Source organism: Corylus avellana, chromosome ca7 (assembly GCF_901000735.1).
Source record: "Corylus avellana chromosome ca7, CavTom2PMs-1.0".
NCBI lineage: Eukaryota > Viridiplantae > Streptophyta > Magnoliopsida > Fagales > Betulaceae > Corylus > Corylus avellana.
In genome coordinates, this window is record NC_081547.1 from 9,751,810 (window position 1) to 9,768,466 (window position 16,657).

Here is a 16,657-nt window from a genome sequence, read left to right on the forward strand (position 1 = left end):
AAGATGTAGAACGTGCAACAATCGCGCAGTAAATGTTATACTCAGATATGAACAATACAGTAGTCCAAAAAATTAGACGCCCCAACTCCCAAGCTAATTATGGAGAATCCTCTCTGTATTTTATTCATCTGCAATAAATAATGGTTTGAAATCTCTTCAGATTTTCTAAAATATGAAGTTTTTATATTTTAAAATTTAAGCCATCAATTTCATCTAACGGTCTAAACAAATGCTAAATTTTGTGTATGTGTTATTGAGGTAATTAATTTTAGTTCTCAAAATGTCAAATCTACTTGCCTAGAAAATACAAACTTTTACATTTATATAGACCTTTAGATAAAATAGAAAACTAAAATTTTAAAATATAAGCGCAGAAATGGGAAGGTTGTATCCATTGTCTGCATGATCATTCAAATTTGCTGACTGCTTAGATGCCAAAAGGCAAAAGGGCTTATTCATGTGGAGAGGATATGGTAGTAGACTAGATATCATGATGGAAAGCCTTTAATTATTAGGTAAGTGGACGCCATTTTCATGCTTTGCCTGTATTCTTTCACTTTTTTATTACTTTTTTTTCTCTGAATCCTAGGTTTTACTCTTCAGTTCAATTTTCTTTTCTCTTCAAAAATAAAAAATTAACACATCCCGTTCAACTATCAAACGATTTATAACATATTTTAAAATTTTTAATTGAAGCAATATTTCCTCAAATTTTTAGAAAATTGCAACGTGGCTTCTTTGTAACACAAATGACGAAAATATCCTCATAAAAAAAAGATGGTCAAGACCCTGCTGGGACTCAATTAAGACTCATCGAAACTTGGTTAAGATTTCTCTGAGACTCGGCCGAAACCTGGCCAGAACTCATCAGTACATTATCATAATTTAAAGTTTAATATGAGTGAATGAAAATATATATATTAACGAAAAAAAATTATGATTTTATGTACGCGCCAAATACAGAACAATATTTTCAAATAAACAGAAGACATTTTAATTTGAAACAAACGAAACTTAAAGTTTAACTCTAAGAAAAAATAAAAAACTCTTGGACAGCAAAAAAAAAAAAAAAACAATATAGAAAATGATTATCTTGTAGTGGTATATATGGCGTTCACCGAATTCCCTTTGTACGAAAAAAAATAAAAATAAAAATTGTGCTTAATTGCTAAATTTTCTATCTTCTTATGTGTTTGGCAACTGTTTTTGTGTGATCTCTATCTGGATATATACGTGGTTAAAGAAAGAACACAAACTTTGGATAAATAACATTTCCTGAAATTATTTAGTTAAGAAAGAAGGATTTTAAGGCTGCGACTCTTTTCTGCTTGTACAAGGAAAAACAAAAAGCGTAAACCATTTAGTCTTGCAATTGGTTGGGAGTCAAGGCCGGCTCAATATGTTGCGAGGCCTAAGGCGACAATTTAAGATGGGCATTTTTAATATTTAAATATTAAATATTTTTTTAATTTTTATATTATATTTCTTTTCTTTCTTTTTTTTTCCTTTTTGAAATTCAACAATATAATGTTATTAATAAATTTGTTTAGAAATTATTTTTTACATTCAATTCATACAATGTCCGCCCCTCCAAACTACTAAAATATTGTCAATGTCCCTGTAATGACAAAACTACCCTTAGTAAAATAAAAACAAAAATATACTTAAACTTCTAAAAAAAAACCTAAAATTGAAGAAAAAAAAATCAAGGGGTGCCCAAATTTAAAAATATAAAAAATTCCTTTTTATAAGAAAAAATTTAAAAATTTCAATTTTTTAAATAAAAATCACAACAAAATAAAAAATTTTATTTTTTCATATACAACATTCAACTTTTTTACTTTTCTATAAAAAAAAAAAAAAATTAATTAATTAAAAATTAAAACTTTATACCACATCCAACTGCGAAGGCAAGGAGGGGTCGAGAGGGGACACTCCATCCCCTCCTCACCTTGACCTGTAGTCATGATAAAAATCTGTAAAGCAAAATTGCAATGTATCTTGGAATTGCCCCCTGAAAAATAATAATAAAAAAAAAAAAATTGGTCGACACATAAACCACCTCTCATCAACCCCACGTGGACTTTGTCAAACTTTCAAACAAAGGTAAGGGAAAGGGCCAAAGACACGTGTCTTTATAAGGAAAAAAACAAACAAACAAATAAACAGAAGTCACATTGGAATGCAAGTACAACTACCCTATTACATATTTTTAAGTTCTTAAAAGCCAACCCTGAATACCATGAAAAATAGAGCCCACATAAAGAATATGGAACCATTTAAAAAAAAAAAAAAGAAAAAAAAAAGAAATAAAAAAAGAAATAAAAAAGAAGTGAGAAAAATATTTATTGGTCTTTATGATAGTTTTCAAGCAATTGTGATGGTGGGTTTTGATAAATTAATTCTATCAATTGATGTTGATGTTGTCACAACGAATTTAGACCAATTACAGTGACTAATTATTTATTTATTTTAAAAAAAATATTTTTTTTTGTATTTATTGGCGCATTGGTTTTTTTTATATTTTTTTAAATTTTTTTTTTTACAATTATTTTATTATTTTTTTGTTAAAAGAATAGGAGTAGTATAGGAATATAAAAAAAAATAAGTGGCATTTTTGATACATTTTGGTAGTTTGAAGGCTATTTTAGTACTTTTTGAACATTAAGTGGCTATATTGCAAACGGCTGATAGTTTAGAAAGCTTTTTTATATTTTTTCCAAAAAATATATATATAAAATTTGTCAATGTGATTTCGCTGAGTTGTAAATAGCTATTTGAGATTTAAAAAGTTTCTAAAAACTTCCTAAGATAAGCGAACACAAACGGTAATCCTTTAATATGTCATGTCAACATCGATAATATTGTGACAAATGTTTTTTTATAATTAAAAAAAAAAATGGAAAAGGAAGTTCAAGTGATTCGTCCTTGGCCAAAGGCCAGGGTCTCCATGGACTATATATATATATAGAAATTTTTAGAAAGAATAACCTCTAAACATTGATGAGGATAAAATTCCTTATGGGTCGCATTCAAGCAATCTCATTCAAATAAACTACAGTTACATAGAATTTTACAATAATTGAATTACTCCATATATTTTCAATGGAGACTATTATATAAAAAGTATGCAACACATCATGTAAAGGGAGTCGATTCATCTCTAAAAATTTTGGCCCATTGCTATATTCTCACTTCAACTAAAAATGCTAACTTATGTATTAAAATTTTCCCAAACTCCGAATCGACGGATTTTTTAATGCCTTCACTATTTTACAGGCAACCATCACCAATTAGGCCATACCAAAAAAAATGCTCTAACAAACATATATAAAAGCTTAGAACCACTTTTTTTTTTTTAATTGGGGACAACATACATGGCTGATTATTCAACAGCATCTGTGGAATAACCAAAATTCATAAAGGGTTTCAATAAATAAATAATATCTCTAAATAAGACTCTCTTGTGTTTGGTCGGGAATGAGATAATATAATAATTTACAAAGTACAAAATCTTTGGCTTTACTAACTTTAAATGCCTTAAAATTAATATTTTAAAAATTACATGATTGCTTTCTTTTGAAGAAAAATAGTCACGCTTTCCAAAAGATACTCTATTCCTCACCAATTCCATAAAACGTGATTTTATTAATATATAATTTATATCTTCTTTTTGAGTGAAAAAGCTGAAGCACAGGGAGGGAATGTTAAAAAGCCAAATGGATACAAAGACTGACAGAACGGCATATAACATATAATTAATTAATTATTTCATTTCAGCAAGTTGAGCACATTTTAATGGGAAAGCATGTGAAGGAGCCTCCTAAAATGACTTCAAAAAAAGAAAAACTTAGAAAATAAGGGAGAATGCAGCCACCAGATTTGGTATATACCGGATCATCAAATTGCAATCGATCGAAGGCCTCCGGGCTTCTAAAATGGTCCAAAATGGAGGCTGCAAATTTATGAGCAGGAGGAAACAAACAAGGAAGGGGTGGTGGAAGAGAAGAAAAATGTCTTTAATTCTCTGAATTTTATTCCACTTCCCAGATAATCACGTGATGATTTATCCCATGCATTTCTCTTTTTTGGTAATTATTATTGCTGCCACGTGGACTCACACGTCATCATTTATATATTAAAATTTTAATAAAAGTATGAGAAATACTAGAATTTAATAAAAGAAACTCCAAATTTTACTCATAAAAGTTTATGTGGCAAGATGCCACATCACCTTTTTTGTTGAAAGAAAAAGACAAAACAAAAAAAAATAATATGGTATCTTGTCACATAAACTTATATGGACAAAATATAAAATTTTTATTAGATTTTAACATATTTCTAAAAGCATGTATAAAGATCTCGTCATATATTATGTCATAAATTGCAATTGTCAAAGACAAAAAAAAAGTATGGGTAGATAGATTGGGTAGTACCCTTTTCTTGCAGCCATGCCCATAATATTCTATTTTAAATTAATTTTGATTTTCCTACGTTTCCTTGTCATATATTATGTTTTTTGATTTTTTTTTTTTCAATTTTTTGGTGTTTGATATAATAAAAAATTATAGTCAAATTAGAAACATTTTTGATTGGCCAAGAAAATCTTCTTTAATCTCTCTAAATTGGTTTTTATTTTTCAAAGCTTTAAATCATATTTTAAATTTGAACTACTCATTCTTGCACGCATTCACTCATTCGGTCAATTCATTTTTCGCCGCAACCTAAATTTGCTAGAAGTCTCCATTGAGTCGTTGACTGCCACCATCGAAGGTCGCCGGTTCTATGAGATTTCTCTTTTCAAGATGTAGAACATGCAACAATCAAAGATTAAATGTTATACTCATATGTGGACAATACAGTAGTCCCAAAAATTTACCCAACTCCCAAGCTAATTAAGGAGAATCATCTCTCTATTTCATCCATTTGCAATAAATAATTGGTTGAGATGATCCCTTCATATATTTTAAAATATATAAGATTCTCATATTTTAAAATTTGAGCCATCAATTTTATCTAACAGTTTAAACAAATGCAAAAATTTGTTTATTATCGAAATAATTAATTTTAGTTCTCAACATATCAAATCAATTTGTCTCTGTAACATATACTTTTGTATTTATTTAAACCGTTAGCTAAAATAGAGAGCTCAAATTTTAAAATATAAAAATATCATATATTTTTGAAAATCTGAGAAAATCCGAACCCATAAATAATACCGAGAAATGGGAAGTTTGTATCCACCGATTCCTTAGATGCCAAAGGACAAAAGGGCTTATTCATGTGGAGGAAGTGGTAGTTGACTAGATATCCATCATGGTAGGAAGCCATTAATTGTTAGGCAAGTGGACGCCATTTTCACGCTTTGCCTGCATTATTCTTATCTTTTTTATTACTTTTTTTCTGAATAGTAGGTTTTACTCTGCTTTTCAGTTTTATTTTTATACAATTTATTAGCTGCATCTATCGATTTAGATGCAGCAAATATGACCACAACGCCTGACTTTGACTTGTAAACGAGTAGACGACACATTTTCCCGGATTCTTCTTCTTACAAAAACTTCTTTCTTAAATCTATCGATTTTCAAAGACGTGTAAGTTGTAAACATTAGATCTGTGGTGTAATTTAATCCTCTTTAATCCACGTACTCACACCCCACGCTGTCTCTTTCTATATAAGAAGTCATAGCATTGCCTTCCCCTTCACTCCCCACCACCATGGCAATCTCTTCTGCAGCTTGGCTACTCTTCTCCTCTTTTCTCTTTCTCTCCCATGGCGTTCTTCAGCTTCAAGCTTCCCATCATCTTTACAGAGACATTAAGGCTTCCTCATCTCCTCCTGCACACCAGCCTTACAGAACTTCTTATCACTTCCAACCCCCCAAGAACTGGATCAACGGTATAATTATTTATTCTTCCCCTTTTCTTTCTTGCTTTAAATATGTCTCATTTTCTAATATTTGATGTTTCTTTCTTCTTGTTGCTTTTTTGTCATCTTACCGTCATCTGATGCTGAAATGGACAAATGGGTGTCTTCGGAAATGCAGATCCTAATGGTTGGTTCTTTCTGACTTGCTTTTTAAGGTCTTTTGAATCTCAAATTCAATTTGTCAATTTTTTAATTTAGAAAATAATAATAAATGTGATTTTTATATAGTATTTTATGTGATTAATCCACATCTGTAGGACCAATGATTTACAAGGGACTTTATCATCTATTTTACCAGTACAATCCGAAAGGTGCGGTGTGGGGGAACATTGTCTGGGCACACTCAACATCAGTGGATTTGGTGAATTGGACCCCACATGTTCCTGCCATATACCCATCACAACCGTCGGACATCAATGGTTGCTGGTCGGGTTCCACCACAATCCTCCCCTCCGGTGAACCAGTCATTCTTTACACTGGAATCAACCCACAGAACCAGCAAGTCCAAAACTTGGCCACACCCAAAAACCTCTCCGACCCGTATCTGACGGAATGGGTCAAGTCCGCCAAAAATCCACTAATGGCCCCTACTATAGCCAACCAAATCAATGCAAGCTCATTCAGAGACCCGACCACCGCTTGGTTAGGCCCTGACCAGATATGGAGAGTGATCATCGGAAGCAAAAGGAATCGCCAGGGATTAGCTATTCTATACCGGAGCAAAGATTTTGTTCACTGGACTAAATCTCAGCACCCACTTCACTCGGCAAAAGACACCGGAATGTGGGAGTGCCCCGATTTCTACCCGGTTCCAATCAATGCCAATCTTGGCGTTGACACGTCAGTTATCGGCCCGCATGTTAAACACGTGCTCAAGTTGAGCCTGGACGACACCAAACATGATTACTACACGGTCGGAACTTATAACGTGAATAAGGATATTTATGTTCCAGACAAGGGACAGGTGGATAGCGATTCCGGGCTGAGATATGATTATGGAAAATTTTATGCTTCAAAAACTTTCTTTGATAGTGCAAAGAAAAGAAGAATCTTGTGGGGTTGGATTAATGAGTCCTCCAGCGTCGAAGATGATATCAAGAAGGGATGGTCAGGAGTTCAGGTAATTAATGTGCTTTATTTTTATTAAGCAAATTTAGAATTTGCTTGATTTTATTATTATTATTTGGCACATTTTGCAGGCAATTCCAAGGAGTATTTGGCTGCATAAATCTGGGAAACAATTAGTGCAATGGCCGATTAGCGAAATTGAAAGGCTGCGGGAAAACCAAGTCAAGTTGCATAAACAAGTGCTTAAGGGAGGATTAGCACTTGAAGTTTCTGGTGTCACGTCAGCACAGGTGAATTTCTTTTTATTATTTTTATTTTTATTTTTTTCTATACCTAGGAATAAGGAAAAATTGATATTAAGGGGGCTGAATAAAAGAGAGTGGTTTATAAGCGGAACCCACAAAAGTACTCCATCTAAGTAATTGTTCATAATAGTTGTATTTAGTTATTATGAGCCATTATACATACCTCTCCGGCAAACCTTTCAAAACAGAAAGTTTTCATCTTATTTACTATAGCTTATAGTAGCAGGTTCTACTAATATAATACGAATTTTTCCTCATCCTTCTTCTCTGCCTCTCTTTTTCCCTTGTCTAAAAATTAGAAAATAATATTTGTTTTAAAATAGAGAGTAAAATAAAAAATAGAGTATATATAGAAAAATGAATAACTAAAATAAAAATTTACAGAGCTATTTTGATTACTCTAGTTTTAGAGATGCCCTAAGCAGAACCTGAAAAGCTACCAAATCAAGGCAATTGCTTAGCCAAATGAAAGAGTTCTTTCCATGGTAATTCAGCAATGGGATTTTGCCACATGTAATTGTACAAGTCAATTAAAATCCACTAAGAATATTGCTAATTCTCTACGTATCTTTGACCTTTCTTGCAGGCTGATGTAGAGATTTCATTCAAAACAATTGAGTTGCAAAAAGCAGAAAAGCTAGACCCCAAGTGGACCAATCCACAAGCACTTTGTAGCCAAAAGGGTGCGTCAGTAAAGGGGCGGCTGGGACCATTCGGGCTGCTGGCTCTGGCTTCAAAGGGCTTGCAAGAGCAAACAGCAGTGTTCTTCAGAATATTCAAAGGTCAAGACAAATATGTGGTGCTCATGTGCAGTGATCAAAGCAGGTATATCCCATATATACAATCTTCTTCCTTTGCCCATCAAATTTCTTTACCAAAAATTCAAAGATTTGAATTCTTTTATTATTATTATTTTATGTGGCTGGCAGGTCTTCCCTAAATAATGGTAATGATAAGACCACTTATGGGGCTTTTCTAGATGTCAACCCTTCTCATGAGGAGCTGTCACTTAGAAGCTTGGTGAGTTGTTGCTACGAAATTGTACAAATCTATTCAAATTTCTCTACTTTTCAATGTGCACGTCAAGCTTTCATAGCCTCCACTCCTTACATTTCCGGGAAATTTAGAGCCAAATGGAATTGTGTCGGCAAATAGAGTTTTCTTAGAAAAATGTTTTTTTTTTTTTAACGGGTCTATTTTGCTTTGCACAGTTTTTTATATACTAAGGGTTTATTTAAGTTTATAATTTCAAAAAGTGCGATTTTAAAAATGCGATTTCAAAATGTAGGAACATGATTTGTCATTGGTTTCTAAACATTAGGCAAATAAAAAGTTTGTGTTTGCAATCCTATTAAAAAAGTTAAGAGAACAATAAAACTTTCGACATCCGTGGTTGTGTTCGAAAATCTCTAAAACAACTGAGAGTTGGTGTTTGCATTGCTAGTAAAATTGATTTGAACAAGGAAATCTCAAATGAGATTTCTTACATGGCTAGCAATTGGGACCATGATTTCTGTGTTCCTTATCCTAGTCATAGTATTCCATTTTGATACGTTTCATGGAAGTGAAAAATCTCCTAGCAAATTTCTGACCACCCATTAAGGATATTTGACTGATGAGTCTTTTTTTGCAAAAAAAGTCTTCCTAGGGATGCTTTTACACTTTCACCCATTTCATAATTTTATTTTATTTTTGTATTTTTGTCCTACTTGATCCTACATCATCTTTGTGACGTTTGTCCCTTTCCCACAGATCGACCATTCAATTGTAGAAAGCTTTGGTGGAAAGGGAAAGGCATGCATCACAGCTAGGGTTTATCCCACATTGGCAATTCAAGATGAGGCCCACTTGCATGTTTTCAACAATGGCACTGAGAATATTCAAATCACAAGATTTAGTGCTTGGAGCATGAAGAAAGCCCAACTCACTTGAGGGTTGAGAACTCGAAACTCTAATTATTGTGTTAGTGTACGTTTGAAATAAAATATATTTTGAGAGTTGAAACTCTAATTATTGTGTTAGTGTTGGAAACAAATATCTTGTTTATATTTTTCCTTGATTATTATTGTGTTAGTGTTCCCCAAGAATTGTTTCCTTTTTCTCCACCGTGTGTTGCAAAAGGCTTAAGAGAGTGATGGAAGGAAAGAGTAGTGAGTTGAAGGGGAAATGAAGCTCCTCATTAATTAATTTGCTTAATTAATCATTTTGGTACAAAATAGTGTGACAAAAATTTATCATACGACACTATTCTAGCAGTACCATTGCTGGATTATAAACAAGACCAAAGAATATATCACAAACGGCTAACGTCAATGAGTTATAAATAAAAGGCGTGTTAAATCACCGTTTTTTTTCTAAAAGCTTAAGCTAATAGGAATAAGTAAATTTAATCATTACTTTAACAAGGCGCTTCTCCTTAGAATGAACTGAACTATGAAGTCGACATTTTAAGGCCTATTAGAGCACTATTAGTCGACTTTCTAAATCCTATTTCATTTCTTAAATGTAGGAAAGTTTTTCAAAAACTCACTTGTGGTGGATTCTCATTTCCATTCCTAAACCAAAGGAAAGCTACATGTGGTGGTCATACGACCACCTCTGACCAAGACCACCTCTGACCAAGATAGAGGTAACTGTGTGGCCACCCATCTTTTTCACTGTGGGTAGCCAACCAACCACTCTAATACCTAGAAGAAAAAAAAAATCAATTTTTTAATTTTTCTTAAATAGTTAGTTCCTATTCTTACAAAAGTTACAGACTTGTTTTATCAAAATATTCCTATGAAGCGAAAAGGTTTAATAAAAATATTTTGTATTTTAAGTTGTTTGTTACCATACTTGGAAGAAAAAAAAAAGTATGTTTCTCTCTTAACTCTCTCTACCAAAATTTGTCAGTTTTTATTTTATTTTAAGGTTAAGAGAATCAACAGCTTTATTTGTTAATTTTTTTTTTCTCTAATTTTTTACTTTTAAAACAAAAATATGGACAAACAACTTTCAGAGTCAAAATACTCATAAAAACACAAAAACAATGCATATGTTAGCAAGCTTAGCCACCATTTCTCTTCAACAAAAGGCAGCACAAATTTCATCATCGTTTGTGACAAATGACACCTAACTTTTTCTTATAAACAACACAAGATTTGTGTTGTTTGAAGGGGTATAATTTTTTTTTTGTCGTTTAGACAGCACAAATCTCTGCATCATTTAGTTGCCTCATTAGATAGCAACAATTTTATCGTCATTTATGTAATTAAGATTGGCAAAATCCATTATCATGTAAACGACAACCATTTTAGGTTCAACCTAGAAAAAAACGATTGCTTCATTTTGTAATGGACTAGGAGGACCATGATTTTCAACTGGCCTTAATACCAAGTTCTTTTGTTTTTGGTTCCTTAGCAAACTGGGATTAAGATCCAATGCAATATCCTACAATAAGCCAGGGATGTATGAGTGCATGAACGAATCCCACCTATTTGACTAAGTGTTCGAACAACTTCAGCATATAGGGCTCAAATTGTTCGAACACCTCCCCAAATAGATAGAGCCCACCCGTACACTCACATACAGTGCAATAGGACAAGGGTACTGCACATAATATCTATTCTAGAGTTCAGAGAACCAGTTAAAAAAAAAAAAAAAAAAAAAAAAAAACTTATTCCCAACCAAGACAAACATTCAAGGTTTCCACTGAAAGCCTATGATTCTGTTTATTGGAGTTTTCTGTTAAAAACCTGTGTTTACAGTCCGGTATGCCAATGGAGTGGGATTGTGGGATGCTATTGTTGAAAGAGATTTAAGCGATTGGAAATGGAAAATCTCTTCAAGCCACAGTTTGCAGGATTCTGCTGTGTATAATCTCTGGAAGCTTAGGAATGATCTTAAGTTGGGTAATGTTTTGCTTTATGAAGAAAAGCTTTTACAGAATGTTTGTTGGGAAATTAGGAATCGGATTGCGAGTAAAGGGCAAGCTTTATGCTCTGATTGGGGTATTTCTCACAGTTTTCTGTCGTTTGTATTGTGGGGTTGGTGGTGTGGAGCCATTTGCTGAAGTTTTGGTAGTTCTGTTGATGCTGATTCTTTTACTATTTGATGGAGTTTATGGTGGGTGGTATGCTGCTGCTGTTTTTCTTTGTGAGTTGTATAGTTGTTTGTTGTTGTTTGGCCAGATGCAGTGATTTGTGCTCTTCTGTGTGTTTTGTTTTGGCGTTTTGCCTTCGTAGCCTGTTGGCTTTGAGTTCCAGCTTGATTGCTGGAGTGTGTAGGTTTTTGGTTGGTTAATATAAAATTTTTCATTCATCCAAAAAAATATAATAACCATTGAAGAAACCAAAATTTTCAAAAAAACTAACAAGTTCATATCATACAAATAGAGCGTAATCAATAATGCCAACATCAATTGAAAGTATAGTGCATTTTACAGATACTATTTGAGTAATAAGACCCCACAAAAGCTCCTCAAAAGGGAGAAGAAAAAAGGAAGTGAAAAAGAAGTAACACTACTGCTGCTTACACTCCGGAGGGCGCTCACCTTGCTGACCTTCCCCAGCTAGTGCTCTTCCACTTTTCTGCAGTTCATAATAATAAACCAGAAGTTATTACATCACTAACCCAACGTAACAATCTCTTAGAATCCGTAAATAATATTATGTCAGATCATCTCACCTTGGGTCGAGTAGAAGACTGCAAGATTCAACGAAAAGATCAGAAAGAAAGAAAAAAAAACATTAGCATTTTGAACTTACAAATCTATCTGATTTTCAAATTAAGAACTCAAATAGCACACGATAAGTGATTTCATCTTGATGATATCTGTACCTTCTTCCTGCTCTTGCCTTCCTCTTCCTTTTCCTCCTCATCCTCATCCTCCTCATCCTCCTCATCCTCATCCTCATCACCTTCATCATCTTCATTCTCGTCATCATCTTCATCATCATCTCCTATATCCCCAAACTCATCCCCCTGTACAGCCTCCCCCGTAAACCATGAAACCGCATGAGGGATGATTTTATCCCGAATTGTTGATCTACACAGCAATACCAACTAAGGGTCATTACAGAAAACAATAATATGTTCGGATGACTAGACAACACATACCCCCTTCCTATGCTAAATACCCTTTCAAGCATTCAGACAACTACAGAGTATATCACGATTCAAATGGGTCATGAGTAATTCATTTTGTTTTCTGTGGCATGTGAAATATCCCCCCTTCATGGTATGCCACCAAAATTTGTTTATTCGGGAAAAAAACATTGATATTTTTCCACATCGTCTGTCCTATCCTTTTCATTTGTAATGACTATATTACTAAAAAAGTAATATAGGATAAACCAATTCATATCGGATGCCTAGCAAACTCCAACGTTACCAATCGAGCAGGTTTATCACATGCACAAGAGACACCTCAAAATGATAAAAATATATTTCCGCTTAACTTTAGAATGCCCCATCAAATGATAAGCTAGAAGTGTTATCTCACACAATAGAAAATTACGTTCTAATGCTCAAGTAAAAAGAAAATGCAGAGACTTACCCAATGTCATAGTCCTGCTCCATTTGATTTTGAAGTTCTTCAGCCTGACAATAGATCACAAAATTCAGGAACAATAGTATTTATTATACTTCCAATCACCTTATCATCTGTTATACATGACAACTGAACTTACAGTATCTTCATCAAGATCCTCATCATCCTCAGGGACCTGTGGAGGGTTAAAGAAGTTAAAGAAGCTTTCACAACTCTCAGTTTTTGTGATGGGTTTGGCATTCTTAGATCCCTTTCTTGGCTTCTTCTTCAGGATCTTCTGCGTCAAGCTTTTCCCTGGATGCCATTCAATCTCCGTCCTAGAAAACACCCCAACATAAGAAGAGACTCAAAGAAAGAGAGGACAAAACATTCATTAGAAAACAGAGATTAAATTACCCAATCGCTTTCTCTAATATAGGCTCATCGTCATCAATCATGTGATATGTTTTTGTAAGGACAGAATTTGTGAAATAAGGGTTTGGATCAAAGAAGAAATCCAGCTTAAAACCCTTTGGATTGTCAATTCTGCACCACTTTATATCTTTGAGGTACTTGAGAGCTCCTTCATCACGCTCCGAGATCTATTCCAGGAAACAGTAAATCATTTTTCCACAATCAATTCAATGGATGAATAACATAGACAATGGAGAAATCTTCTCACCTCCTCAGCTAGTACTTCATTAGTCTTCATAGCTGTAAGCCAGAAGTCAGGCACTCCTTTCTCTGCATTTCCAGATGAAATCAAACATCAAGTTCAAGGAAAGATGGTTAAGTATAGATAATAGATTGAAATTTTGAGAGGTACCTTCTGCAGCTTTGTCCTCTTCTTTATCCGCAGGAGCTTCATTTGCAACTCCTTCAACTTCCACTACACCATTCACAATCTCGTATCTCTGCAAGGACCCAATAAACAGATGAATTAACTGAAAAGGATATATGAGCCAGCCCTGTAAATCAACAAAACTGGTAGAGCAGTTGAATTCCATTGATCCTAGTCTATTTTTGACAAATAAATCTCTAACCTGGAAAACTTCATAACGATAATGTAGTGATATCAATAAATATGATGCAAAACTTACTGCCTGTCAGTATCATATATATATACCTTTGTGTAAAGCGGTTCATAAAGTTTCTGGTATTTAGCTTCCAATGCCGCTCTCTCCTCAAAAAACTTTGCCTCCAGCTCATCATGTTGGTTCTGCAAATTGAGAATGAGTAAGGTTATATCCAACTCTATATTTGAAGATCAAATGAATCATATGCTCAAACTAGCAGCCCGCTCACAAAGACCACTGAGTTCAAAGGCTAGCTGAGCGCTTGTCAGGGTGCTTGGGTGAGGCAAGATTCCCTATAGCCTAAACACCCTTGAGGCGAGGAAACTTTGCAGACGCATCAAGTCAAGCACCTCTGAACAGGCACTACAAGTATGAAGCCCATTAAAGAACAGCTCTTGCCAAATTTGCTTTTAGTAACCCCCAATTATGTATTCACACTTACCCAAATAACAAAGGGGAATATGCTCGTTCAGTTAAGAGCTCCTGTGCGTACGGGCCTTGCACTTTTTTTATAAAATTTTACATTACTTTTATATGTGTGTGTGTGTGTGTGTGTGTGTGTGTGTGTGTTTCCATTCAATGATATCTTCCTTAAAGAAGTATCAATCTATATATACACACATCCATATTTCAAGCGTTGCATGACATTAGTCATTCTGGTACTATACTCAAGTAAGTGATTCACAATCATTCAAGTGATATACTTGAATGTGTGGCTGTCATTCTCAGAGGTTATCCAAGGCATCATAAAGAATCCTTTTGCAAACCAATATCTAAAGGAAAACAAATAAAGAAAGAAATAATGCAACAAGCATAGACCTGTCCACTACGGCCACAGGGGGACAATACATTAGTCGAGTAAACCATGCTAAGCAAACCCACTACTAAACAATTAAAGGTCACATATGGTTTTCATGCATACATCGCATTATACAACTTACACCAGAGAATATAAAATTAATGTTATTAAGATTAGCAGCAAAAGTTTGAAGTCTATACAAAAATGTAAACCATAGAAAAACAAAATTCATAACTGATAGCATTTTGAGGCAAGCTAACCTGAATCTCTCTCAGAACCTCAACGCGCTTCCTTACTTTGGGTGACAGAGTTTCTAAGATATCTGAATGCCCAGCGGCCAAACTCTGAAGCTTATCCTGCACAAACATCAAAACACATTTAACAGTGCATCGTCAGAAAAATAAGACCCCAGAATCAACATATCTATTTCGCACTGGAATTAGATTTTTTTTAAAAATAAAATAAAATAAAATCTGAAAACCATCTTTAAAACTGGAAAAGAATCCTAAAGGACTCATCCTTTTACATTTGTTTCTGCTTGCCTCTTTCAAAATGCACAAACCATTTTTTTTTTTTTTTCCATTCTAAAATCAATTGATTTCCATGACATTACCCTAAAAATAGCTTTTAAACGCCCACAAAAAATTCACCATCAAACTGGCCCTTAATTAACTGATTATAATAAACGCTACCAAAACCATCTTCATTTTGCACAAAGAAAACTTGCCTTGAGCGCATTAACAAGACCAGCACGATCCTCCGCACTCAGAGCTATACACAACAATAAACACAGCTCAGAACTCATTGCACTTCCAACAGCAGAAAGCTACTATCAACATTTCTAACATATAATCATAAACATACACACAATATATATACATGTATGTGGGTTTACCTGTTTGATTTTATAACTAAGATAAAATTCAAACAGTTTCACATAATACAAGAGGGAAAAAAATTCAAAGGTACCAGACCAATTTGAAGGACTAAAGCTAAGAACAGTTTCCACCAAATAATGCCATGTATATATATATATATTGTGTGTGTCTGCGTGTGTGTGTGTATATATATATATATATATATAGAGAGAGAGAGAGAGAGAGAGAGAGAGAGATTAGGGTTTAGTTACCGGCGGCGGCGGCAGGGAGGGAGGAGCCGAGATCGGACATGTCGAAGTTTTCCTTTTTGTTGTTACTCATTTCTTCTAAGCTCTGTTTGGAGGGCGAGAAAAAAAAACAAAAAAAGAAAGGCGAACCCTAGAGAAGGAAATGAGGGGAAGTGGGGAAAGAGGGAGGGAAAATAAGAGGAGAGAAAGGGCAAGTGCGACCGTTCTTCTCTCACTCTCTCGTTGGAGTTTTGGGTTTTATATGATGACAACGACGAAGATGATGATGTGGAGGAGGAGGGCGATGTGTGTCACGCGCCGATGGAGAGCGTGGTCATCACGGGCCAATTGGGTGGCAACTACGTGAGGATATCAGTTGGGGCCCAGCCAACTGTGTTTATGCTATGATTTTCCATTTTTCATAATCAATCATACAAAACGTGAAAGAAAAAAAAAAATAATAATAATAATATATATATATATATATATATATATATATATATTCTTCCGAAACGGCAAAACGTGAAGTGATTTAGTGATTAACCATCATTTTATATATTTAAATATATTTTATAATTTTTTTTTTTTTGACCACGCAAACGTTGCGTGGTGTATGTTTTTGTTGAATAAATAAAATAATAATTGTAGAAGAAACTAATTTCATGTAAATCACATAATGAATATTCTCTCCTTTGTCTTTATGTTAGCAAAAAAAATAAAATTTTTAAATGTTTGGGAAAATTGTTCTCAGGCAGTATGCTCATTTAACGTTTCTTTCATGAATCGTGAAACATGGCTATAGTCATAGGACCCATGAAATACTTGCTCAAGAAGAAAAAGGTTCACATCCTCCTCAGCCAATA

At 34.0% G+C, this 16,657-nt stretch overlaps 2 protein-coding genes across 2 annotated transcripts; one reads left to right on the forward strand and one right to left on the reverse strand.

Moving 5' to 3' along the window:
- The first annotated feature begins 5,499 nt into the window (after positions 1 to 5,499).
- Positions 5,500 to 9,315, forward strand: LOC132186512 (beta-fructofuranosidase, insoluble isoenzyme CWINV1-like). Its single transcript, XM_059600493.1, has 7 exons — positions 5,500 to 5,899; positions 6,048 to 6,056; positions 6,187 to 7,049; positions 7,129 to 7,287; positions 7,889 to 8,127; positions 8,232 to 8,322; positions 9,055 to 9,315. The coding sequence occupies exons 1-7, from the start codon at positions 5,719 to 5,721 to the stop codon at positions 9,232 to 9,234; spliced, it is 1,722 nt and encodes a 573-aa protein (XP_059456476.1). The 5' UTR covers positions 5,500 to 5,718; the 3' UTR covers positions 9,235 to 9,315.
- Positions 9,316 to 11,664: 2,349 nt separating this feature from the next.
- On the reverse strand, positions 11,665 to 16,036 carry LOC132186716 (nucleosome assembly protein 1;4-like). Its single transcript, XM_059600736.1, has 12 exons — positions 15,819 to 16,036; positions 15,417 to 15,460; positions 14,950 to 15,045; positions 13,941 to 14,033; positions 13,641 to 13,728; positions 13,497 to 13,558; positions 13,232 to 13,416; positions 12,975 to 13,152; positions 12,842 to 12,885; positions 12,124 to 12,331; positions 11,971 to 11,988; positions 11,665 to 11,873 (listed from the first exon to the last, which is right to left on the reverse strand). The coding sequence occupies exons 1-12, from the start codon at positions 15,886 to 15,888 to the stop codon at positions 11,805 to 11,807; spliced, it is 1,155 nt and encodes a 384-aa protein (XP_059456719.1). The 5' UTR covers positions 15,889 to 16,036; the 3' UTR covers positions 11,665 to 11,804.
- Positions 16,037 to 16,657: the final 621 nt, after the last annotated feature.